This window comes from Coturnix japonica, chromosome 5 (genome assembly GCF_001577835.2).
Source record: "Coturnix japonica isolate 7356 chromosome 5, Coturnix japonica 2.1, whole genome shotgun sequence".
Taxonomy (NCBI): Eukaryota; Metazoa; Chordata; class Aves; order Galliformes; family Phasianidae; genus Coturnix; species Coturnix japonica.
In genome coordinates, this window is record NC_029520.1 from 40,590,351 (window position 1) to 40,615,640 (window position 25,290).

The window sequence follows — 25,290 nt, forward strand, 5'->3', positions numbered from 1 at the left end:
GGGGCATTTTGAGGAGTTCTGTACTGAGCTCCCATCCTGATACTTTCTCTGACAAGATACTTTCTGACTTCATCTTGTTGCTGACCTTTCCAGACGAAAAGCAGAGCACTGGGTCAGAGAGCTGTGCCTAGCACAAAGCCCTGCACCTCTCATGCCAGAAATGAATGGCAGCTGGGAGGGGAGAGTGGTCAGAGCACGGATGTTTTGAAGACATTAATTATGGCAACAGTCTTTAACTGCTGTGAAGATGCAGTCTTGGGTCATGGTCTATTTGTGTCTCAGCTCTGACAGTCAAGAGACTGTAAACACTTGTTAGAACGAGCGTGAGGTCCTGTCAATGACTTAGCTGGGACTGTGGGAGCTGACAGACTTACCTTACTGCCTGGCAGGTTTTGGAGTCACTTGCTGAGCTCCAAGCTGCCTCAGAGACAGCTGGCAGTGTCTGACACCTGCTCCAGCAGGTCCTAATGGTCCCAGGCTGCCCAATCAGCACATGATAACGAGGGCCATGCCCGTCTGCAGGCACATCATTCAGCTTAGCCCAGCAAACCAGAACTCCCATCTTTACACAGGGAGATCAGCACCTCTCAACACCTTTCCACACTCCTGAATTATCCCAACAAGCCATTTTCTACTTTATCTTCTTCCCTTGGTGAAGCCAGTCTCTAACTTCACCTCAATGTAAATGCAGGCAGAGATCCTGTCAGATCACAAAACAAGAAATAAGCACTGTTTTCCAGTCTCATGTCTACACTAAATCCACTCACAAGGTGAGGAAAGCGATTGCTTTTATAATTATCTTATGGCATTTATAACATTGCATAACTTTTAGTATTTTGGCTAGATTTTTTTTACTCTCTGACTTGTCATGCAACTTTTTTTTAGTGTTTGAAACAGAATGGTTTTATGTAAGCCATGTTACAACATATTCTTAATGAAGTCTCCTTTGTTTTCCATTTCCCTTTCCCCTCTTTGAATGTAATACAGAAAAAAAAAAAAAAACATTCCCAGGGTTTTCTTTTCCCTTTTCCTTCCTGGGAAAGAGTGAGGTGAAACCTCCATCAATAGCCGTGGCCCTGCAGCCAAAGAGGGGGTGCTTGGAGCTTCCGGCACATCACCTGTATCTGAAAGGCATGGAAAAGTCATCTGTCCAGAAGCTCTCTTCTTTGTGGCAAAAGTGCCTTGCAGAACCACAAATTATCCTTCATTGCTTGCACACAGAGAAACATCTCCAGGTTTGCTGATATGATGAAATTCCTAAGAGAATTATTTGGGTTTGTAACAGGCAGAAGGCAAATAACCCAAGAGTGCTGATTACAAATACAGGGGAGAAAAACTTATCTTTAAGACAACCACAGTCTGTTGTTAGTAAGGAGAAGGCCAGTAAACCTTGTACAGGGAGAATTCTAAGGCTGGAATGTGTGTTCTGACTGAAGAGAAAGACAGTTGATATTTTGAGACAAGTTGCTGAATGCAGAAGACTGTGAGTGCAAGGTTACATAAAGAAAACAGTAAAATTACTGAGCAACATACAAGGCATGTTACACCAGTAGAATATGTCAGCCCAAGCTCCCTGTGACGCTCACATGCACCCCATATGCCATCTGTGTTCATCTCTATATTCATGAATGCAGGAAACAGCTGGACTGAGGAAAAGAAGCGTTTTGAAAGGCCTCTTCCTTTAGAGAATTTTTATGCTTGCATTTATCTTGATCCTGCCCACATCATGGCTGTCAGGGAGGGACTGCTGGTTTGCTAGTAGAGCTGAGCGGGGTACTAGCAGAAATGTGAACTCATTCACATTTTCTTTGGTTTTCTTGTGAACATGCAGTTCCTTCTGACAAACATGCATACCTTCATAGTCTGTGTTTGTAATGGAGAGGCAGACCTATGGAGCTAGGAAACATAGTGAAACTAGTAACTTAACAAGCATTTATGGACATCTCCCTCCTCCTTATAGGGCTCCAGCAAAACAAGGCTGTTCATGGGACCAAACCAGAGGCTCTGGCAGGGATATTGCCACTGCTTCATTGTGGCTGCATGGTTTGCTACTTCTATTATTGCTACCTGTACATCAGTGGTTACACTGTTCACCCATGGACCATAGCAGAACTTCCTCATTTTTGTGATCCCTTCTGTTAATTTCTATGCCCAGTGATTTAACATCAGGTGAGCTCTTCCACCCCTGATCCCTCTGTGCCCACCAACAGAACTCTCAGATGGGCCAGGACTTGCTCCACTTGAGTCCAGGTGGAACCAGCTGGGGGAGGGGAATGCCTGCAATCTGTGTGTGCTGGTGTTCACAGAGATGGGCAGCTGGGAAATCCCGGGTGACTAATTAAGAGCTTACATAAGTGAGCCTTTAATTTCAAGGTGCAAATCTTCACTGCTGGAGCTGAGGATGTTAGTATCAGAAAATGAAGTAAGCTATGAGCTATGTGGATTTACCATACCTTTCACTTTTTGGCAGCTGGAACAACTGCTTCTGTGGCTATTAAGGAAGGTGCTTTGTGAGGTGAGTGGGGAGGTTGGGACATGCAGGGCATCAACTTTGGGTCAGAGACCAAAGAGATGAAGAGTGGACATAAAAACTAGCGTGGAAACTAGGAGAGTAGTGAGCAAGAGGAAGTGCTCTGCCAGCCACAGGCTGTCCGCAGACCACAGTTTGAGAAGCACCACTTCCTGAGCTATGCAGGCAAGACCAAGGTGGACCAGTAGCACAGTGCTCTGCAAGGCACGGAGCAAAGCCTGTTTCACAGGACACACTGAGCATCTCATTGTCACTTCCATTATCCAGTTTTTAGAACTTGGTAATGCAGGAATCTCCTGTAGCTTGCTTACCTACCTACATCTTTTCTTCATCCATTGCCAGGCTACTAAGAAACTCATTTATTTCTAACTGCAGAGTGCAAACACTTTGAGAACTTTCTTTTTCCACTGCTTTTTGGCTGTTTCGTTGATTGTGGACTTTTTTATCTGTTTGTTTGATATGTGTCTGGTCTTCTGGCTCTTGTCTGAAAAAAAGCGAGTCTGAATGTCCACATTTGGTGGATGAGGTTAGTTATTGTGCTGTGGGTCACTTTTTGGCCCTCTCATTTTCTCAGTACTCTGTTTTGTGATGAAATATCTCAATAAGTTCTAAGTTGGATCCTGACCTCCATTCTGTCAGTTTTGGGGAAGCAGGTAAAAAATTAAGCAGGGTCACCTAAACCAGGCCCATAAATTACATGAATCTCTCTCCTCCATTTTGGGTTACTTTAATCTAAACTGATCAAAGAAGCAAAGATTGGCTGACTTAGTAGAATGAAAGGAAGGCACTGAAAAATGACCACATCTAAGATAAAAGTAAAATAAAGATTTGTGTCTGTTAGCTTGAGCACTGCATAATTTTCCTCCCTCCTCAGTAAACTGGAGGTAAGAGCACAATTGTCAAAATAAGGATTACTCATGATTCTATTTAACCAGAAGAACTAATATTAAACCTAGACTGAATAGCAATGTATGTAGCATGCGAAGGCATGCCCAAACCTGCATGAAATTTGATGGAATGTATCCCCTTGCAATTCTGGTGATTTCTAGGATTATTCAGCCAGCAAGCGTGGCTCTTAATTTCTAAAGCAATGAGCCACGATGGTGTCATCACTTCAGTGCACAGTCACTGTGCAGTAATTCAAATCACCATTGTCATTATGATTACTTAGAGCCTAGCAACCTAATTCCTTCTGCCAAACTGGGGCAGGTGTGTAAATGTAATCTCTGTGCAATTAATGAATCTGTGTTGCCAATCAGTCTGCAGCACACAGTTTCCTGTGTCCCAGCTGAGTTCATTTTGCAGAGTGGCTACAAGATTTCAAAATACTATGCAGTAAGAACTCAATAAAGAAATGAAAAGCTGGCAGCTCTAGGATCAGCTTCACATCACTCATAACAGAATTGAGCACTTGTATCAGTCAAAGATTGTTCTGGGATGGCAGGAGAAGGAGGATAGGGTTAGCCAAGCACGGTGTTATTTCTTGAAACCATGAGCCTAGAAATCATTCAGTGAATGAATTCTAAGTGAGAGAAATTAGCAAAGGCTGGCTGCTCATTGCAGCGGCCCCACAAATCCCTTCAATTGGCAGCACAGCAAGAATCTGGAAGCTGCCCATGCTCCCTCCTCTCTCTGCAGCTACCAGAGCTACCACAGAGCCAGATTAAATTGGTGGATTAAGCACTCCCACAGTATGGCATCTGGATCTTTGTGACAGCTGTACCCAGGACAGAAGTCTGGTGCTGTAACTGCATCAACTGGTGTATCGTGGGTCACAGCATTACAGCTAAAAAAGGTCTGTTCAGTCACTCCCCCCTATTTCTTAACCTGCACAGGATTTGGCTCTGCAGAGTGTTTGCTAGTGCTCCAAACATGGTGTTCTAAGGGATCTGGGCCATGCATTTCTCTCCCCCTTCTCTTGGGAACTTATCCATCATCTGTTTTAACTCACTGTCAGGAAGCATCTAGCCTGACATTTCTCTGTTTTAATATGACCCCATTAATTACTCCTTTTACCTTTCCCTTTTATTACAGCCTCCATTTTGCTGGGATGTTCCTGCACAGGTATCACAGCCTACATCCTTCCTTCTTTGCTGGGTTGGATTATGAGGGGCAGACTCCCCCCCAAAGGACTCTCCTCCCTGAGGGCCCCCAAAAGGCTGAGTTCCTGTTCTGCCAAAAAGTCTCATCCACCGCCTTTAATTATCTGCACTGAAAATCCCCACACTCAAACCATGCAATGTATTAACACAGATATTTTCTGACAGTTCAACTTTCTTTCTATATGTCAAGTCTGGAATGATTTTCTGTTTCTCATCTGTTCCCTAATGCTTAGATGATGAGCCCTATGTGCAGCCTCATGCTTTGCGAGTTCAGCCCTGCTATTTTTCCTCATGGGTCTGTTGTTCTGGCTGCCAGGACCACTTTGGTGCAGTGAGGAGGACCCCAACCAGGCCACATCCTTGGCAGAGGGATGGGTGCCTCTGCCAATATCAAGGCTGGGTTTTCCCATGGGGAAGGCCATGTGTGAGCTCATCTCCAAGTCTGAGCTGCTTTGGGTTATTTCACAGCCTTTGCTGATACCCTTGATTCCCACCAGATGATGGTATTCCTGAGTATTGATTCTTTGCTGGTCCTTTTCCCATTACACGATTAAAGGGTAATGAAGTTCAGCATCACTGGAGCTGGTTCAATGCATGTCACCTCCTGCTGATGTAGTAGGGCATTACCAGCACCAGCTTCCTTCTGCTCTGGGTTTCACACATCATTGGCACAATCAGATTCACCTTTGGGTGACTGATATAGGGAACAGCTATCTATAACAACCTTATGGACTATTTTTCTATATCTCATCTTTGTTTTCCTTCAGTTTGTTACTTCTTTCCTGTTACCAAGTATGAATGTTGCCATCTAGCACATTTCTTTTTGTATGATTACTAGAGGTTTCCTTTAGTTTCTACTGTAAGTAAAGAAAAGCAAGAGGCGAAACAAGTCACTGTTTTACTGCTTGCTCAGATTATACTGTTTAAAATCATGTTCTATCATATATGAAGGAAATTTCCTCACCTACGTGACAAGATTGACTTTCATCACAAGCAAAAAGAAAGCATTTCATTTATTTCTATTTGCTTTTTTAAGTGCTTGATATTTAGAGAATGAGAGAGTTCTCTCATTCATATTATCGTCTTTGCCTTGACATTGAAAAAGAACTGATTAAAGTCAAGTGTGTGGACTAATAGAGTCCTGCTCTTTCCAGCTCTTGCATTTAAGCAGAAAAACTGGTGTAGAAAACATGTTACTATGAGTATGTTCTCTCTATTTTCTTTACTTATAAATCAATTAATTACATGAATGATGAGCCCATACCTATGAATCTATAGCATCATCCAGCAGAGATCTTAGGACCAGACCTGACAGTAGTTCTGCTGACTGCAGTGTTCAAGCACATCTATAAATACTCAGTGGAACCAGTGCCACAGTTAGAAATCAGCATTTTTTGTCATTTTGCCATTAAACCAAAGGGACTAAAAAGGAGTAGAATTAATGCCTTGTCTCTCTGATCAGAACAGGAATCTAAAGGACAGCATGTCCCACATCTTTAGTATTCTCAACAGTGAAATTTCAGTATTCTTATGTACTGCAAATAGCTGAGAATAAATGGCAGGGACACATCCATCTCTGTGGCCACCAGCCACTCCAACCAGTGCAGCCTCAGTAATCTGAGCAGGGAGCGCTCACTGCTGATTTAAACAGTGAAATAGATGTCTTTGTCTGCCTTTTTGCAGATTACCTGAGGGCAGCCTGGCTGTGTGCAGAGCAGGGCTGCTAGAAAGTGAGAGCTGCTGGTACCTTGCTCAGATGAGGCAGGCGGATGAGCTGAAAGCCACAGGTCGCAGCAGAAAGCACTCTGCAAACCTGTGATCTGAAAGGCAGTGTGCATCACTAGCTTGAGGCTGTATTCATTAAGACAGGGCTTATCTGTCTGTCGGGGCTGTCTGCCCTGTGCCCAGTTTGCCTCTATCAAAACAAGACATCTTTTGCCTGATGCACCTCAAGGAGCTCTCTGGATGTTAAGTGCCCTCTGTGTGTGTGTATTTGTATGGCTTGTGGTATCTGTGTGTTTGTGTTTGCAGTCCTTTCTCCCCCAGAGTCTTCCATCTTCTTCTTTTACAAGGGTCTCCCTTTCTGTGTTTCAGCCCCAGCAGTGATACCAGCGAAGAGGAGAAAGAGACACATCTCTGTAAGGCCACTTCCATACGAAACTGCCTCTCACTGCCAGGAGTAAGCATCCTTGATAAACTTATCAAGACCTGCCCTGTCTGGCTTCAGCTGAACATGAACCAGGAAAGAGCTGCAGCGATTCTTGGCAAAGAAGCAGCAGGGGTAAGTCCAGAGCGGTTTAATTTCAGACGACCACATTTCCTGCCCCTGGAGGAGCTGGTTAGGGGGGCAGTGCCCCTTTTCATGTGGAAGCAAAAATATTTAGCAGTTTATATTCTCTGTTTCCACTGCCTTTTGATGCTTTAACCGCTCACAGTGTCACAAGACAAACTTAGTGGCTTTAGGGAGCAAGAAATTCTGTCTGTTTTTAATTACTTGGCATCTCCATGAAACAATATGGTATCCTCTTCACCATAAAACTAGGTACCCGTGCCTGGCTTTTCCTGGGTTCACTTCTCTGTAGACACCCTCTCATCTGGCCTTCTGCTCTGCGTACATTTTATTTCTAGATAGAAACTGTGAATTCAAAGAATAAATGGTATACATAATAAATAAATAAATAAATAAATAAATAAATAAAAAGAAAAAAAGAAAAAGAACAGAAAGTTCATTACTTTGCAAGAGGGAAATCTTCCCAGTCAAGACTGAATCAGGATTGAGCAAAGTCATAAAGATTTCCAAGATCTTGAGATTTATAGAGTGGTTGTTGGCCTGGCACAAAGTGGGAAGAAAGAAGCATTCTTCACTAACCTCTGTCCACAGAATTAATCCCAGGAACATTAACTGCAGAGGGAGTACAGGAGGACTGTGTCTGCTCTGTTGTTGCTCAGGCTCAGGAAAGTAAAGAGAAGGAACTAGAAGAGCTGCCTTCACTTGTGTGTGAAGCCATCAGGAATGCAGGAGGTCTTCAAGGGGTGTAGTGGATGAGAGTATCAACAAGTGATCAGCTAGACCAGGCTGAGGAATCATGTTGGCAAGTTTGTGTAGGAGCTTTTCTAATAGTCCGCTCCCTGCGAGGAGTTGTAGGCAGCCCCCCATTCTCCTCTTCTCTGGGCTGAACAAACCAAGGGAACTCAGGAGTTCCTCATACACATCTTGCCCTCCAGACCTTTCACCATTTTCTTAGCTCTCCTTTGGACATGTTCTAATTCTTCAACGTCCTTATGTTGCGGCCCAGACATGCACACAGTGCTCAAAATGAGGTTGCACCACACAGAGCAGAGCAGGACAATCCCTATCCTTGCCCAGCTGGCAGTGCTGGGCCTGGTGCACCCTCTGTATGGTTGACTGCACCTCTTCACACCTTCCTCCAGCATGATTTTGGCTGTGGCTCTGCACTGGCAAATGACAAGCTGGCATGTCAGAGCACCCAACAGCAGGAGTAGGCTGCCAGCTGCAGTGGACAGGGTGTGCTGGTGCTGTCTTGGTTCTCCTGCCTGCTCCCTGCTGCACACCTGAAGCTGAACAAGCTTTATACCTCTCCCAGTGAAAATGGAAGAGGCTCACTGGTGTTCCAGTCCTGATCCAAACAGCAGGGTTAGGTACAGCTCAGTAAAGTCCACCTTCCTCTCATCTTAGCATGGTACAATTTTAGCCTTTGGAGCCATGGCAACCAGGCTCAATGATCAGAAAACAGAAGTGATTCATTTCCAGGTTTCGCTTCTCTCCTTTAATTTCAGATGAAATACTTGACCAAAGTGACGTGAGATCGTGCTATGACCCAAAGCCATGGTAGTCTCTTGATGTGTGCTAGAGGGGCTGTTCTATCACAAGGGTGGTAAGATCCAGGGAAAGGGAAGCCTCTGTGGCTCCTGACTGCAGAAATTCTGTTATGTAGAAGGTAGGAGCTGCCCAGCATTAGAAATAGCCATACCTCAGTCATGCACCTATTTGTTGTGCATTTATTTGGATTTTCTCTGCACTGTCAGTGGATCTGAGCCTGAGACTCAAACTCTTTGGAATATCAGAGGCCAAGACCACAGTACTGTATGAAGTTGCAAAGCTGCATCAAGTCCATGTGTTTGGTGTAGTTGTTTTAAAGCAACGTGAGACTCTTATGACTTGAAGACATGCCGAGAAAGGTCTCAGCTTCAACACAGGTTCTTTTTTAATTCCTCTTTCAAGAAATTAGCATATTCTTGGCAGATTTCCCATGCACTGATTGATTAATCATTTTATCAACTCAAACTTATTCCTAATATTAATATGCAGAATCTAGAATTAGCCCAAATTTTAATTCCATTTTAATGAAAATGCTTTGACTCTTTTCTGCTGCAAGCTGCTATCACAGATAAGGATACAGATTACTTTGTATCTGCAGTTACAAGGCACAAGCTAAATATATCCTTGACAATGAGCTCTAATTAGAAACGTAGTTTGGGAGCTCATGCAATGCAAAGAACAAGATATGTTTCTTTCCCTCTTCCTCCTCCCCTTTCTCCCCTTTCCCTCTTTTTTACCTTTTTCTGTTTCACTTTTCCTCCTTTATTATTTCTTTTTTCTTTTTTCCTGTCTTTTTCATTTCCCCCCCCTTTTTAAATTCTTTTTTTCCCCTTTCTTTTCTCTTTCTCTTCTTTAATCCTTTCCTCTTTTTTTTTTTCTTCTCTTCTATTTTTTATTTTCTTCTTTGTCTCTTTCTTCCTTCTTCTTTTTTTTTCCTTTTTGGTATTATTTCACTGGTCCCATAGGGATGGTACCACCTGGAGGCACATGGGCAAACCCTGAGGCTGGAGCTGGCAGGAAATTCACAAAATACAACAAAGACAAGTGTGCAAAATTCTGCCCTGAGAAAACTTAAGCAGCCTGGTCTGGCCTCATAACTTCACCCAAGGGACTGGACAATAACCCCCCTGTTGCCCATGCCAGCTGGGATGATCTTCTGTACCCATGATAAAACTCTGCTACGGGACACAGTGGTTACCAGAACCGTTGGCCTTGTGTTGCATACTTAAATCCTTTCCCTCTCAATGTTCAAGTGAATTCCTTGCTTTGGACATTAACTGGGACATTCTAGGAATTCTTTGTGGTTTAGGGCACTTATGTGAGGAGCATCACTTGACAAATTGGGAGTGCAGCTTTATACTGTTCCATTAGTGAAAGAGTTTGCCTTGAGCTTACATAAGGCATAGGTGATGCAAAGAAATGTTGCTGGTTCCTTGGCAGCTCTGAATTTCATCTGGACAAAATGTACTTGCAGATGTTATTTTTTGTGATGTAAAGCTTGACCAAGAGGAACGAAACTAAATAAGACCATTCAAAGACAGGTTGAACTGATAAAGAATTTCATTGTCAGTGACCTTAAATAATGTTCAGAAGCACATTTAGTATATCTAAGCTTGATTGCTTTTCCCCCTTTTCAGATGTTCTTGGTTAGGAAAGAGGGTAATGCGAACAACATGGTCCTTGCAGTCTGCATGCCTGTCCAAAGTGATGCTCCTGGTGTGCTGGAGTACAACATTAAAGAAGAAAAGTCAAGTAAGTTCTTTACAGTCTTTTCTCTCACCCTGGTTGTTATACAGAATCCTCTTGTGAACACCAGCATTTATGTAGTCTCATTTGCAGTGCTCAGCTTGTTCTTGTGACAGGTAGCAGGTCTTGATTCCACGGTGTAGTCTGGTTGCTATTTCCTGCAGCTGCTTTACCTCAGCTCCCCTGCAGTTCTGCACCTTGTGTTATCATTTACAGACGTGACAGGAAAGTAAAGCACTCCCAGGTGAACAGGCCAGTGCTTTGATCTGCCTTTCACCAGATGGAATTCCTGAGTACAGCATAGGGCTCTGATAGACTGAGCCCTGTTAACTCAGCAACTATCTCTATTTCTGCCACCAGATTATTGAATGCCAACTATCCATCATTTGCTACTTTTGCTTTTCACACACTTCACACAGTTCTCTGTATCAGCTGGCCGCTCTTAAGCTGTTTCTCTTAAACAATTCCCAGTGCCTCGCTGTTTCTGGGACGCAGCTGGGTCTTTGGCCTGGTGGTAGTGGTGCTGTTCCCAATGGGACAGCCAAGTTTGCCATGAGCAAGCATGGATGAACCCAGGTCACAGCTGATGCAGTCTGTGCTGGAAGTGGCTGTGCAATACGTGTGTTTTCAACTTTCTCTCATCTGTGTTCACCTTGGAGCATGCTCTTGCAGAGGTGACACACATGTCCAATGCTCCTGAATGAGTGTTGAAGAACCAGACCTTTTGTCACAATTTCAGGTGCCCAGCAGGGACAAACGTTAGCTGCAGGATGTGAAAACTTTCTTTTATTTCCTTGTTTTGAAGTGGAACTAGGGCTGAGGTTTTTTATGGTGGAAAATTGCTTTTCCTTTGGGGATTAAAGTTGAAAAATTGAATCCTGCCATCCTAAAAATGTCATATGTAGAAATGTTCTTGCTTGACTTATGTTTTGTGCCATAATATACGATTTCTTTGAGGGCAGGCAAAGTGAAGTATAGTTTGAGGATTTCACCATGAAAAGGCCTTGCTAGAAGGACTTCTGTGCTGCTTTTCAAACTTATTTGCTTGCTATTTATAATTTATCGCTAGCTTAACACAAAGCATGTGTTCAAAGACATGGCTTTTTGATAGAAACAAGATAAAAATCAGTTTCCACCTCTTTCATATAAGTTGCAAAGTAAGTGGAATAAGGTAATTAAAAATTAGCTCTCCTAAGAGCAGGAGAACTGCTAACACGTGCAGTAATCACTGAAGCCATGACACTGGTGCATTCATGTTATTTTTATCTTGAATTCTGTTAGTTTTGAACTTTAGAAAGCCTATAGTTCTCCACACTGCACCACTTTGACAAGGGCACACTGGGCAAGCAAATGATCATGCTTTTGCTTCCTTTCTCATTTCAGTTTAGTAGCCTGGCTTCTGAACTTAGAGGGAACAGGATGGATTCCTGTTTGTAAAGCCAAAGGGCTGTATTTGTTGCAAAGAGAGAGAATAAATCTTCATTGTCTTGGGGTAACCTTATACATTAGCTTTGATGTATCGTTTCTGCATAAATCCAAGGGTTTTTTTAAGCTCGCTGAAAAAATGAAATTATGTTTTCAGAATGCTTTGAAGTAATACAAGGTAGCACCTGAGGTTCCCTGCTAATACCCTGGTGTATTTGAGTTGCCTTAGCTTAATAAGCTGCACTTCACTCTTCTGTAGTATGTTGTAAATGTGAGGGTAGGAGATGTCTGTGTGTATGCGGAGATTAACTGCAGACCAAAGATGTTATCTTGTTCTGTGACACATATTTATTGCAAAAATAGCGCTACATTTCCTGAGAGTGTGTTAATATGCCAGGTATATCACATGAAGAACCCTGAATACTAGCAGGGTTCATCCAGGCATCCCATCTTTAGCTTCAGAAAGTTAAAGATTCTTCATTTCTTCCACTCTTCCTAAAAGGAAGAATCAGCCTCAGTGACGTGATAGTTTTGTGCCATCTCCACAGAGATGATCATGTCTTATTTTTACTGCATGCAGCTTTGAACAGCATTTTTTACTCCTCAACTCTTTGTAAAAAGCCACTCTCATTCCATTTTACTTTCCAAATTGTTTCTGAAGAGGTTTTCCCCAGAGCACTACTTTGAATGCTTTCAGTTCTGAGAGTCATTCCTTACTTCTGCTTCATACCTGAACAGAGCTTTAGCCTCACGTAGCTCAAGATCTGAGCACAATTTCCTTATCTGTTTCTTCAGCTCCTTTACCTTCAGCTGTAATTTCATTTATCTGAGCACAATTTCCTTATCTGATTCTTCAGCTTCTTTACCTTAAGTTGTAATTTCATCTATTCAAATTCTCAGCTGGCAGGTCATCACCTCAGGTCCTGATTTTCTTTCCCCTTTATGTGTATACGGTCAGAAATGCTGTTGGCATCCAGTGGCACTGCAGTACTATTCAGAAGAAAAGAACTGGATGTTTAAAGTAACTGTGCATGGTTCTGTTAACATTTTGGAGTAATGTGTGCTGAGAGCTTGAAGGAAGTATCTCAGTATGATAGACCACTTGGTGCAGATAGTGACCATAATGTTGCTTTCACATGGCGTCATGAATATGTGTGCCAAGGAGGCCCTTCAATAGAAGTATGCTCTAAGGCCGTACACCGGATGTAATGATTCATTTTTTTCTGGGCTTTCATGTGAATTATACATGAAATTAATTTGATTTCATGAAAAAATGTGAGTTAGCTACATACTTCTTTGTGTATCTATCCATTGGTGTGTGATGTGTAGTATTGGTAGCAAAGGTGTTCTATGCACAGAATTTTGCAAAGAGTGAAATCAATCAGAAAAGGGAAGATATGATTTGGGGCTAAGCTTTCACAACCTACTTTCTTGTCTCAATGGAGCCAATTAGATGCAGTCTCTAACACCATGAAAGCCTGACTGATCTCAACAACCAGCTTTGTCCGTCATAGGCCAAGATACTTCAGCCACCTCTACATTCCCATTCCTCCTTGCCAAGCACAGATGGGAAACTTTTTGATAATTAGATCAAAGCTATTTACATTAGATCAAAGCATAAAAAGAGCATGTGCAGTTGTTCTGACTGGCCAGTATAGGTAACAGATGGCAATTAAGCAACAGTAATAAGGCAGCAGTGTGTTTACAGAGGGACATTAGAGTAATGTAGGGATAGACTTTGCACATCTCTGCAGGCTTAGCTCCCAGAAAAGCTACTGAAAGCCCTAGTCTTGTGGCACAGCCTGAGCTGTGAGCATGCCCTCAACACAGCAGCAGGGTTTAGACATGAGGGCTGCAAATTGCTCCTTGTGTCTGCATGTTGGCAGGAACAAGTGGTGTGAGGGCACCCACAGGGCAGTGCCAAGCAGAGCATGGAAGATAAGTCAGTCTAGACATTATCCACTGCGTCAGATTCCCTATTCTATTTTGTTAAAAATTTTAACATATGCTGCTGAGGCTGGATGAGTAACTTCCAAGACCAAAGTCCTCAGTGCTAACACAGCACAGCATGGTCATCAGTATATTCCCATGTCATCTCCTTTAAGGTACTGCTCAGATGAGGTCATGAGAAGAAAGGGGAAGATGGCTTAGGCGCTGCAGCCTACTCACAATTCAGCTTCTTTAATGAGGGAGCAATGTTGTGCATGTGATGTTTGTAATATGAATACATCTGTAGAAGTGTTGGCAGCTTTTGCAATAGCCTTGTCAGTTTTGCAAGACTTTTTGTTAACACTCTGCCTGCTGGCGTCAGGAAGTGGAATAGAGGTAGGCAGAATATTTTGTATTATTAATATTCAGACAGCAAAATGGCTTATAACTCTCACAGCTGCAGAGAAGATACAAAAGATGCAAGCTCAATTTTTTGTAGCCTCAGAAAACAGAATATATTGAAAAATATACTATAAAAAATCATTCTCTCATTTTAAAAATTCATTTTAATTTCATTCATTTTAATTTTGATCCCTTCTGATCTGGATTGAAGACAGAAAGATGTAAATCTGTGCTACTGACTGTGGTCAGAAGCACTGAAGCTGTCACTTCTTAGCTAAAGTGAATGAACTGAAGTACGCACTCATATTCCTGGCACTGACTTTAATCACAGAATCCTTGTGGTTGGAAAAGGCCACTAAGATCATCTAGTCTAACCACTGACCTGTCGCCACTATGCCCCCTAACCATGTCCCTGAAACTTCATGTCCCTAATTCTTCTAAGACCAATGTTCTGGGAGAAGTATTGCAGAGATTTATGGGGACATGGTAGAAATAAATAAATAAATAAATAAATAAATAGTTCCTTGAAAATACCTAGTAATGCTCCACAGATGCAATTTATTGCCCCTTGGCTTATTGCAGAGCTGAGCTTCCTGCAGGCTGAGGCAGACTCCATCACATGGATTTAATAGCATGAAATGCTTCTGTGTTGTTTTTGAGCAAATGCTGATGGGACTTTTCAGCTGGAGTAGACAAATCTAAGATGTAAATGTGCATCCTGTCCCCTTTGCAAGCTGAACCTCTGGAGACAGCCTCCAGCTCATCACAAAGCAGGCAGAGAAGTCCATCTGAAAGTATATTCCTTTACTTCTGTTCCCAGTAATTCTTCTTCAGATGGTTACTTTAAACAAAATGCTTGGCATCCTTCAATGGAAACCCTGCAGCTTTTAGCACTAGAAAGAAAAAATCTTAATACTGTAAACTAAGGCACGAAAACCATGGTATTTCTATTTATAGCTCTGATTTCCTCTGAATAGATGAGAGGCTAAACATGACATTATGGAGTGGAAAGATAAAGTTATTTATATTTTTTCCCCATGGTGCTATTCAGCAATAAAGCATATAAAGAAGAGACTGCTGTGGCAACGACCTCATGATCCAACCTGGAGACTTCTTTGCTGTCTAGAAAGGTCATTGAGCATCTTCAACTGTAGAATGTGATTTTAATATGTGTGTGTATATATATATATATAAAGGGAAGTTAACTTGTAGTTAGGGTACTGCAATCTCATGGGCACAAGCAGGGGGAAAAGTGTAAGGGCACTGAATCTAAGGGAGGCAGGAGCCAGCTGTTCAGGTAAGTTCACCTGTAGCTTTGTGCCAGCACTGCTGCCACAAGAAGTGCACTCACATCTATACATACAGGGCTGCAGAGAAGTCTTTGCAAGCAAAGCACCCAACTTCATAACCCTGCTTTGTTCAGCACTGAGCAGCACTACCTGCACTGTTGCTCAAACTTCTTTGAATGCTTTCTTTACAGCCTGACAGGGAACTCTGCTGCTGTACTGTGAGGGCAGCCAGTATTTGCTATTTACTTCAGGGGGATGTATCTTGTTATTATTGCAAGACGGATTGTGTGGTTGAGGCAAAGTATGAAAATATTGTGAGCTCTGGACCTGACTCACCTGAAAAAGTTGAAATGTTCTGGAAAAATTAATAATAGATTTATCAAAGCCCTTGGGGAAAAAGCTTCCTCAGCCCTTCTCTTGCTGAAATGTGCTGATTTCCCTAGTTCCATCTCAGTTAAGCAAATCATACATCTCAGCAGCAAAACTTGTCTAAGACTACATTTTTTTTCCCAAGGATTAGCTATCCAATGAACAATAAATGTGTATTTTTAGTAGTGGAAGCTGGAAAGGCTAAAGATGTCGTAAACCTCATGCTTCAGATTTTAAGCAGTTTAATTGCATATAAGGAGACCTTACAGGATACAGGCTGGTATCCTATTTTCCCTGCAGTAAATTATTGCTGTTCAGTGGGGTAGGCACCTCACCAGTAAGGAGGGCAGACTGTTGAGCATTTTCTTTTCAAGCAGTTCCTGTTGCTTTGATGGTTTGTCTGCACTCTAGCTCTGAGGAGCTAGACCTACCCTAGTTATCTTTAGTTTAGCCTTGCCCAAACATAGATAACAATCTGTCTGCATCACCCAGGGTTCAGCATGGGCTATTTTCCCCTGTTTTTGCATGTTTCTCTTTAATAAGAAAAGCTTACCATCACCTACACAGCTTCTTCAGATGAAAAGTCAAACATGGTGTGAGTCTGCCCCATAGCATAGCATAACTGGGCAGCTTGACCCTGGCCCCTGCCTCGAGTTCAGTGTGTGGTTCTGTTGCTGCCTCCTGCTAGATCTCATCTACCTCCACTGGCATGGAAGTCAAAGCCACCTCTACCCAGGCTCCTCCAAAGACACGGGAACATCACTGTCATTTTCTGGCCCACCATCCATGGTTTGATTACATAAACTGAACATTTTCTACTCTCTAAGAATGTTTAACCTGGAAATCTTCTTCGGGTTATTCAGCCTGTCTGCAGCCAGGATGAGCTTTCTGTTAACCCTGTCATTATGAACCCCCAAAACTGATTTGACTTCAATTAGTTCCCACTCTGGAGACTATTCTGATGTGTGAGACCAGAGCCTTGGTTTGGCAAGAACAGTAGCCAAAGGCTTAGGGGATATTGTAAAACATGGTATGAGGACACACTTTATAACCTGTTGTGCAAGTTCATAATTTCTCTTCTAATTGCAAACATGCACAGGGAAAACAGAAAGTCTCACCAAGCGTCACATGTTTGAGCTGAGTTCTGTGACTTTCATACACTGCTTATTTTAAACATAAAAGATTTGTGCAGCTGTTTTTTTTTTTCAAGATGTTATACCTGCAGTTTTCTGTGTGGTTTACAAGTTGTTTTGGAAACATTCTGCTAGCTCACAGAGGTTATTTTTAAAAAGCTTTGTGTGTAGCATCCTGAAGAGTTACCTTCCTGTTCTCCATGCAAACATTTTCATTTTTAGCCTTTAAACCAATAGGATTGCAGGGAAAGCCTGTTGGAAATTAGCTGTCTGGATCTTGTTAGCTTTGTTAATCCTCACTTTGGATTTTTTCTCCTCATTTTTCACTTCTAGGGTACAGAACAAATAATGTACATGTAATCAGAGGTAGAGATTATGCATGCTGTTCTTCCCCTCCTCTGCTTGCTACCTAGAACATAGCTCAGAAAGCTTGCTGGTTTGAAAAGCGCATCTCTAAATCTGTGCCCACAATACTAGTGCACAGGGTCCACCATATGAAGATATTAAAAAGCTTAGTGAACAATATTTAGTCTTGCAAATGAAGTAAAGGTGCTTACAGTAATATGAGGGCAGCAAGGACCCTCAGAGTCAGTAAGAATACAATCTACCTCACTGAATACTTTAATCTGAAGATCATCTTCAACCAGACTGGCAATTAGGCAGCAGTGTTGTCCTTGGAAACAGAGATATCATCTTTCCTTCTATTGCCTGCCCATCTGATGTCATCCACTTCAGAGCCCCTCTCTTCACTCCGAACCTTTGGTAAGTGTGGTCTTTCACCCCTCTTCCTGGAAGTCTCTGATGCAGAATGTGGTTCTGGTTCAGATGACTTCCTTTAAAATGTTTAGGAAACCTTCCGTTTTCTATATAATTAACCTCAGCTTTACAGTACTTCATCATGACATTTCTCAGAGCCAGAGAAATAAACTTTTCAACAAGGTAAATAGAAAAAAATGATGCTTGATTAAATGCATATGTATCATAATATGTGTTTTTGACAAGATTATCTACACAGCCTGAAAACTATTAAAAGAAAGAAAGCCCCAGAATTTCAGATAATAGTGTCCTTCAAGGACTTTGCAAGGTTACACCTACAACTCTGGGTAACCTCATGTTGCCATCTAGTCATGGGAAGCAGTCCTGGATCTTCCCAGTCTCTGGCTGAAAGAACACTGCAAACCAGGAATGTGATTTCTACTGTCTTTGAGAAGCTAATTGGAGCACTGCAAATGAAACAAAAAGTGAACACCTGACAAGGAAGGCAAGTGCTTTGAATCTTGACAGCTGTTCACCAGACAGATTGCACTGTGCTCTTAATCCTTGACAGGACAGGCAGTGCCCTGGGCCAGTTTACCATGCATATTTGTAAGCAAAGCACCGATGAGCCATGGCACTTTTCTTCTAGCAGAGTTAGCTATTCTTGAAGTGCTCTTAAGGGCTTGAAATATGCTCTCAGCTCCTGCTGAAATACATTTCACAATAAGGAGGAAACTGAGCAGTGAAATGGCCATAGTACGTTTCTGCTCAAGGATCCTGCAAGCGGAGACAAAAATGCTATGCAGCAGCAGGAGTTTATGCTGAACTGAAGGCATAAAATCCAGGTGTACACTGAAATACTGTCCCTGTACTTGGGGGAATGTGGATGAACCAAAGCATAATGGAGCAGCCAAGCCAAGCTGTGAAATGTGAGGACAGTCTATTTTCTTAGCACACAGCATGCAGGGAAACTGTGCACTTTGCAAAGTGTCCCCTTCACTCCCCATTCAGCTTTGGTGTGAGAAAACTGTGGAGGCCTGTATTTCACACCTTCTTTTTTTGCACTGCATATTCAAAACTTCATTCCGTCTCCTACAATTATATCTTGTGAAGAATGAAGTTGAAAGGCAGATTGTTCTTACATTCTAGACCCAGGCTCATTAACACTCTATCATTTTCATAATTCATTAGATTCAGTTTCCCAGGAACTGTCACCATCAGTGATTTTTTCATCGTGGCCAAATAGATTAAACTCTGTAGGAAACCATAAAATTGTAATCCTGTGAGAAAGAGTGAGTTGGATGCACAACAGAAGACTCTGGAAGAAGTCCAAAACAGCAGAGTTTCTGCTCTTTCTCATTGAGGGGGGAAAAAAAGAAAAGAAAGCAAAGAAAACACAACAAGACAGCAAAAACAACCAACAGCATCATGAAAGAGTCACTAGGAAGGACAAGAAAGACAAAATAGGCCTGGGTTGCCCAAGACAGTCTAGAACTGTGTAACAGAGGAAAGAACGCATCTTAGACATGGAAAAAAAAAAGCAGCAAAGATGAAATGCTTTGAAATAGATAAACATTGACAGTGCCTTCAAGAAAACAGATCACGTGGTACCACTGAGCAAGTCTTCAAAGAGTAAAACAAGAAGCAGTGTCAGGGATAAAGGAACTTGCAGACAGAGCTGTTGCAGAAAGACATCATGACAACATAAGAACTTCTACCAGTGCAATCTAACTGTTCCTCCCTCTAGCTAGAACTTTTTCAATTAATACCAGCACCAGACTAGTGCATGAATAAGAGCCAGAAGGGCTCAGGGAACTAGAGAAACAATGTGAAGGGGTTAAGGGGCTATGTTGTGCTTTATTTCAGTATAGCAAGACAAGTCTGCCAGCTGGGCCTGTGCATCTGCTCCTGCCACCAGCCATGTTTATACCACGGAGGCACAGGAACATTGGAGTCTGGGAAGATGGTTGGTACCCTCTGCCTTGGAGTGATCCCATGTTCCCAGCAGGAGGAGAATGGCTGAAGGCAGCAGGACAAGCAACAAATCCATCCAGAGTTGTTTGCCGCCAAGTCTGTGCAAAGCATGTCATGGCAACAGGGGCATCAAGCAAGGGACATCAAATGGAACACCAGTGAGAGATATGGTTAAAAGACTGTGGAGTTATCATCTTAAATTTTAGAAGAGTGATTAAAAAGTGGAATCATTCCCATGATAGCAAATCTCATAGGTGGCCAGAATCTGGTAAGATAAGAGAGAGATTTCAAGCACATGGAGGCAAGACTGTAGAGATTGTTGTGTTCTCAGCAGTCCCATGTCAGCACATGTCAACACAACTGCTGTTAAATATGGAACTCAAACCTTTGAATTCAGATGCCTCTGAAGGATTACATAGAAATCAAAAGCAGTGAATGGGACTAAGAGCTCCATTAGAGAAAAAGAAGCTGAGGTAATTGGGTCCCATGAGCCTGCATAAGCAGTAGGAAGAAGGGAAGTTGTCCATGTGACCAGAACAACAGGACTTGCAAATGCAAATCTGAAGGGAAAAATCAAAGGGAAGAGGAAGGCAGAATGCCCAGGGACAGTATGACTCAAAAACATCATCTTCTTGACAGAGAAATGATGGGGAGCTCCAACGAGAAAAAGAAACTTGTGGACAAATTCTAGTCAGTGTCAAAAGGTGACATTGTGAAGAGTGCACTGGTGAAGTGAAAGATGAATCAGTCACAACTACTTATGGCAGTTCATAATGTGGCCTTGTCCTGCTCACTTACTGAGTAAGCAAAGGGCAGAAAACAGAGCGCAGTCAACAGAGAACCATTAATGTCTGTTATTAATCCTTACATCACCCCAAGATGTTACCATTATCATAACTTTGTTTTGGGCTACTCAGAACTGAACATTGATCTCCATATTTCATGTTTGGTTTCCTGCGGGTGACTTCTTTCAGTGGGCTTATTATTACTGGGTAGAATTTAAAATTCCTTGACAAGGGCTGGAGCACCTCTCCTCTGAAGAAAGATTAGGGGAGCTGGGCTTGTTTAGCTTGAAGAACTCTGGGGAGACCTCATTGAGACCTTCCAGTACCTGAGGAGAGCTTATAAGCAGGAAGGTGAGCAATTTTTACATAAGCAAATAATTATAGTACAAGGGAGAATGGCTTGAAAGAACAAGAGAGAGATGTGGGTTAGATGTTAGGAAGAAATTCTTCACTCAGAGACTGATGAGGCAGTGGCACAGGCTGCCCAGAGAAGCTGTGGATGCCCCATCCCTGGAGGTGTTCAGAGGCAGATTGGATGAGGCCCTGGGCAGCTTGAGCTGGTGAGGGGACAGCCAGGGGGTGGGAACTCAATTATAGTTAAGGTCCCTTCCAACCTAAGCCATTCTATGATTATGAACATCTGGCTCAATGAACCTACACTATATTCTATACCATGAATTCTTTCTTTGGCTATATAGTGGCTGGTGATTTGTGGCGTTTAGTGCTGTTTAACTTAATATGGAAGGAGTTATAACAGTTCATTGACAAGGTATTTCTATGTGGATGCTCCTCTCTCACTGAGGGGCCTCATCTAATCTTTTGGTTAAAACTCAGGCTCCCAAATGGCAGTTTTCTGGCACAGAAACAATCATTGGTCCAAGTCTGAACAATCTGCTCATGTTTGTAAGCACAAACAGGTGCAGCTTACATCCACCTGCAGCTTGGGATGCCAAAGTGAACATGTGGTCCTTCCCAGAACAAAGTCCTTAGAACCAGTGTCTGCACAAAGGGCTTTCTTTAATTGCTGGGAGTTCAAGTGAGTTCAGACTCCTGGGTTTTAGTTAATTCTCTGCAACAGCACTGAGTTTTCTGTCTTTATCTGAGTTTCCTGTGTTAGAACTGCAAAGCAGATGTATTTCAAAAGGTTGAAATTGCTCTTTGTAGATGTTCAATGAAAATCCCCAACTGCAACTTGGCTCCTACTAAACCAAAAAGAAAAAGAAAACTTGCCAGGCATTTTTTTTCCCAGTTGTGAGATAAATGTGAGGGAAAGGGTTTGTTTATCCCAAAGTATGTTTGAAAATCCACATTGCTGTATGGTCTGAGTGCTCACAGCGAGGCTGATCCCTTCATGCCTTTCCAGCACACACTGGTGTAAAGAGCAACTTCTGAGAATTCTGCCTTACAAAAAAATGGCTGTTATTGTTATATTCAGCACAAAATGGGAACCTGCATGGCCTGGGGCAGGACAAAGGGAGAAGTAAAAGGAGGAAATGCCTTGTTTGGGGAATGAGCTGTGAGACTGAACAAAAGGGACAAGGCTTGAGCATTTCCTTCCTATGGGAATCTCTGCTTGTGGGGTAAGTAGAGCCAGTGTCTCTCTGCCCACCCGTGGGTGGAGTGTGGGACAGGTGAATGTCTCCCCTTCTGCAGATGCTGAAGGCATCTCACTTTTTAGGGGAACTAGTAACCATGCAGGGCAACAAGCTGAAGAGGCTTCCCAGGGCTGTGACTCATGGACACCAAAGAAGCTGAATCACCACAGCTGAGGTCGGTGCCCGCAGCTGAGCTGCAGCCCAGGAGGCAGAGCCAAGGGCAGTGAGAGGTGGCTGCAGTGCAGGATGCAGGCGCAAAGATGGGCACTGCAGGTGGATCCTGTAGACCCATCATTTTCTCCCTGCCCTGGGTTATCTGTCAGTATGAACTTCTCTCTTCTGCTCAGGGAACTTTTTTCTTTCTAATTTAGCAGCCCAAATCTCTGTACCAATGTGAGGTTTGTCCTGCTCAATTCCATAGCATGCTCTTACAAGAGAGGTCATCTCAGAGAGCTCTGCAGCATGCTGTGGGTTGTATTTTGTCATCTGGAAGGAAGTGCTGTTGCTATGTAACACAAAGGAGGGGGAAGACAGGGGAGATTACTTCAGTGTATTTTTGTCTATCTGGACCAAAACAGATTGCAGCATGGAGAGCTGCAAGGATAGCCCATAAATACAGCGGATCTGCAGTTCCTCAGAGATAGATGGACTTGTAATAAAACACCAGGCTGGGACCTGCTGTTTTCTCCCCACTGTTTCTGTTACTGTCACCATGTTCCGACATCTTGAGGCAACCATTCAGGGAACCAGGCTGTTTCCTTGACGAACAGCACTGTGCTTGGCTGTCTGAAGCCAGTTCCTTACACTTCTTCATATCATTCCATGCAAAGGCTGGGCAAACACAGAGTGTAAGATGTGTGAGCTAAACCCACCTAGCTTCCTTTACCTTTCAGCCTAAAGAATATTGTTGCTGACTCTCCTTTTTGTTTTTCTTCAGTCCTGTATCTGGAAGGTTCTGTCCTCGTGTTCGAGGATGTCTTCAAGCTGGTTGCCTTCTACTGTGTCAGTAGGTGAGTTGGATTCATTAGTTCCATTCTTCCCCCTGGACTGCCCTTGCCCATGTGCCTTTCCCACAGCACAACGACCTCTGCCCATGAATTTGCTGGAAGCTTTGTCTGAGGGAAGACAATGGAGCCGCATCCATAAAGGAGCAGGGCACAGGACAGGGTTGGCAGGGTATGGAGGCAGAAGGTTTGTGGGTGAACCAGGAACACCCACATGCACCTGACAGTGACTTGGTCAGCCTGCTGGCAGACCATTCATAGAAACATAGAACAGCTTAGGTTGGAAGCGACTCTACAGATCATGAAGTTCCAGCTCACTAAGCAGGCTACCCAGGACTGTTGCCAAAAGGAGACTCAGAGCACTTTGTCACCTCTTCTGGTACTTCCAAGGCAAGTTCTTCTAAAGAAATCCTGTTCTTTAGCCAAAAAGGTAAAGTGATGTAGAGCAGACCTTGCATGCTCACTCAGTGCAACAACACCAAGCATAGTGGGCACAGAGATTAGAAAGACCTTTGCAGTCATCCTTCTTAGAGTAAGGTTTGATCACCAACTGATGAGTCCCTCTGTGTAATTAAACCTGAGTGTCTGCACTCCTACCGTACCCGTGGGCCAAGCTCTATATCACCCTGATCAATGAAAAGTCATTTAGTCATCTAGATCGATATAAACCCTATAGAATGGGCAGAAAGTACCCTGAGCCCCACAAAAATTATTTTTGTCTTAGTAAAGGAGCATACAGGAATGGAGCATTTCCATTCAAATGGCTTGTGGGAGAGAAGTCTGCTTACCTGTGCTTTCCTGCAGAGAGGATCCTGGATTAAGAATGAATCCCAGAAAACCAGAAAAGCTTTTCTATCAGTTCCTGTCACTTCTGAATGCCAATCACGTGTTCAGATAGTTCAGGTGATTTCTTAGTGTGCTGCTGAAAGGCAAGGTGAGTGGGGAGTCATTTACTGACAGAAACAGGGAATAAAAACACTGCTTTGGCTTTGCCCTGCTCTTCCCTGGCAGCTCGTAGCTCTCCATAATGATGAGTGGAGAGGCTGCTCTCAGGGCTGTAGTAAACTCTCAGCTACAAATAGCTGAAAACAGATTATCAGACCTCTCAGGCTCCTTCCAAAGGAATGTTTGGCTTGTTCTGCCGTGATGACTAAATTATCTTACATCACAAAAATTACACCTGTAGGCAACAGGCTTGTTTGAAAGCTGCATTTTTTTTTCCTATTAGCTTAATGTGTTCATGTTTCCTGATTTCAGACGTGGTTTCCCAAAAACAAAACAAAACAAAAAAGGAAAAGAACACAAATGACTCATGCATGTAACAATAACAAAGAAAGGAGAAGGTTTGTGGGAATCCTCTTCCTCTTTTAAACCTGATATCCGTTGGTATCTGTCGATATCTGTCATGAAGGAACAATGGAAGGTTAAAATCTGTTAATGTTGAATGCCTCTGCTCTATTGATACATCAGGGGGACTGTTATTACCATCGTTAATTTTTTATTGAGGTAGGAGGAGGTTTTGTAAATTATCATTGGGCAAAAGGCAGATCTAAGCAGTTCAGTGCCAACCTGAAAGCTCCACTAAATTGTCTCAGACCCAAGGTGTGTTGTAATGAAAGACAGCTACCATCCTCCGAGAAACTGCATCTGTTTGTATGGGAAGGTATCATGAACCCTGTGGTGTCCCCTGCCATGACATTACTGCTGTTTTCAGAGGAGGAAGCCAAAGCACAGTGATTAACCCAGCACTGTGGCACACAGCATCACTGTAGGAGCTTCTGCACTCAGAGCAGCCCAGGCTGGCACATTGCACACAATTCCTTGCTGGGCTCTGGCAACATTCAGTACCTTTCAGAACAGGACTGAAATCTTGAACCAATTCTATCATTAAAGCAATGGTGAAATCTGGAGTTCCTAGCAACTGAGGGATTTATTCTTCCACTAGCTTTTTGTTGTGTTTCTTTTTTTACAGGGATTTGCTACCCTTCACCCTGAAGCTACCACAAGCAATATTAGAAGCCCGTAGCTTTCAAGATCTTGAAATTATCTCTAGTCTGGGGATAGGTAAGTCCTTCAAAGCCGCCTGGGTTTCTCTGAGGCCTGTGACAACTACAGTGCCTCCCACAGACACAGTGCAAGGAGTAAATAGATAAGCTGTTGTCTTCAGAACAGGTGAGGAAGTCTGAATATGAGTAAGAAGACATTTGTTGTTTTTATGGAAGCACACTGAGAAAAAAAGGCCACATCACTACATTTGGGCTTCTATGCAGGGTGTGAGACTGACGCTCCCACTGTTCAAGCTAGGGCTTAAATTTCAGCACAGAACAGGTGACACTTGAAATAGTTGACATCAGATGTGTACGAAAAGAGGCAAACACCTTTGCAGTTTTCCCTTCAGATATGTGCAGGC

General features: G+C 42.9%; 1 protein-coding gene across 2 annotated transcripts in view; it reads left to right on the forward strand.

Moving 5' to 3' along the window:
• Nucleotides 1-25,290, forward strand: part of RIN3 (Ras and Rab interactor 3) — a 55,773-nt gene that overhangs the window by 15,355 nt on the left and 15,128 nt on the right. Inside the window, exons 1-5 of one of the 2 annotated variants that reach the window (XM_032444643.1) lie at nucleotides 4,566-4,594; nucleotides 6,727-6,913; nucleotides 10,111-10,225; nucleotides 22,814-22,886; nucleotides 24,853-24,944. In XM_032444643.1, the coding sequence (XP_032300534.1) occupies nucleotides 4,581-4,594; nucleotides 6,727-6,913; nucleotides 10,111-10,225; nucleotides 22,814-22,886; nucleotides 24,853-24,944 (481 nt within the window). In that variant the 5' untranslated portion in view covers nucleotides 4,566-4,580. Of the gene's footprint in view, nucleotides 1-4,565; nucleotides 4,595-6,726; nucleotides 6,914-10,110; nucleotides 10,226-22,813; nucleotides 22,887-24,852; nucleotides 24,945-25,290 lie in introns of those variants that run through there. The other variant, XM_015865307.2, reaches the window with a different exon arrangement.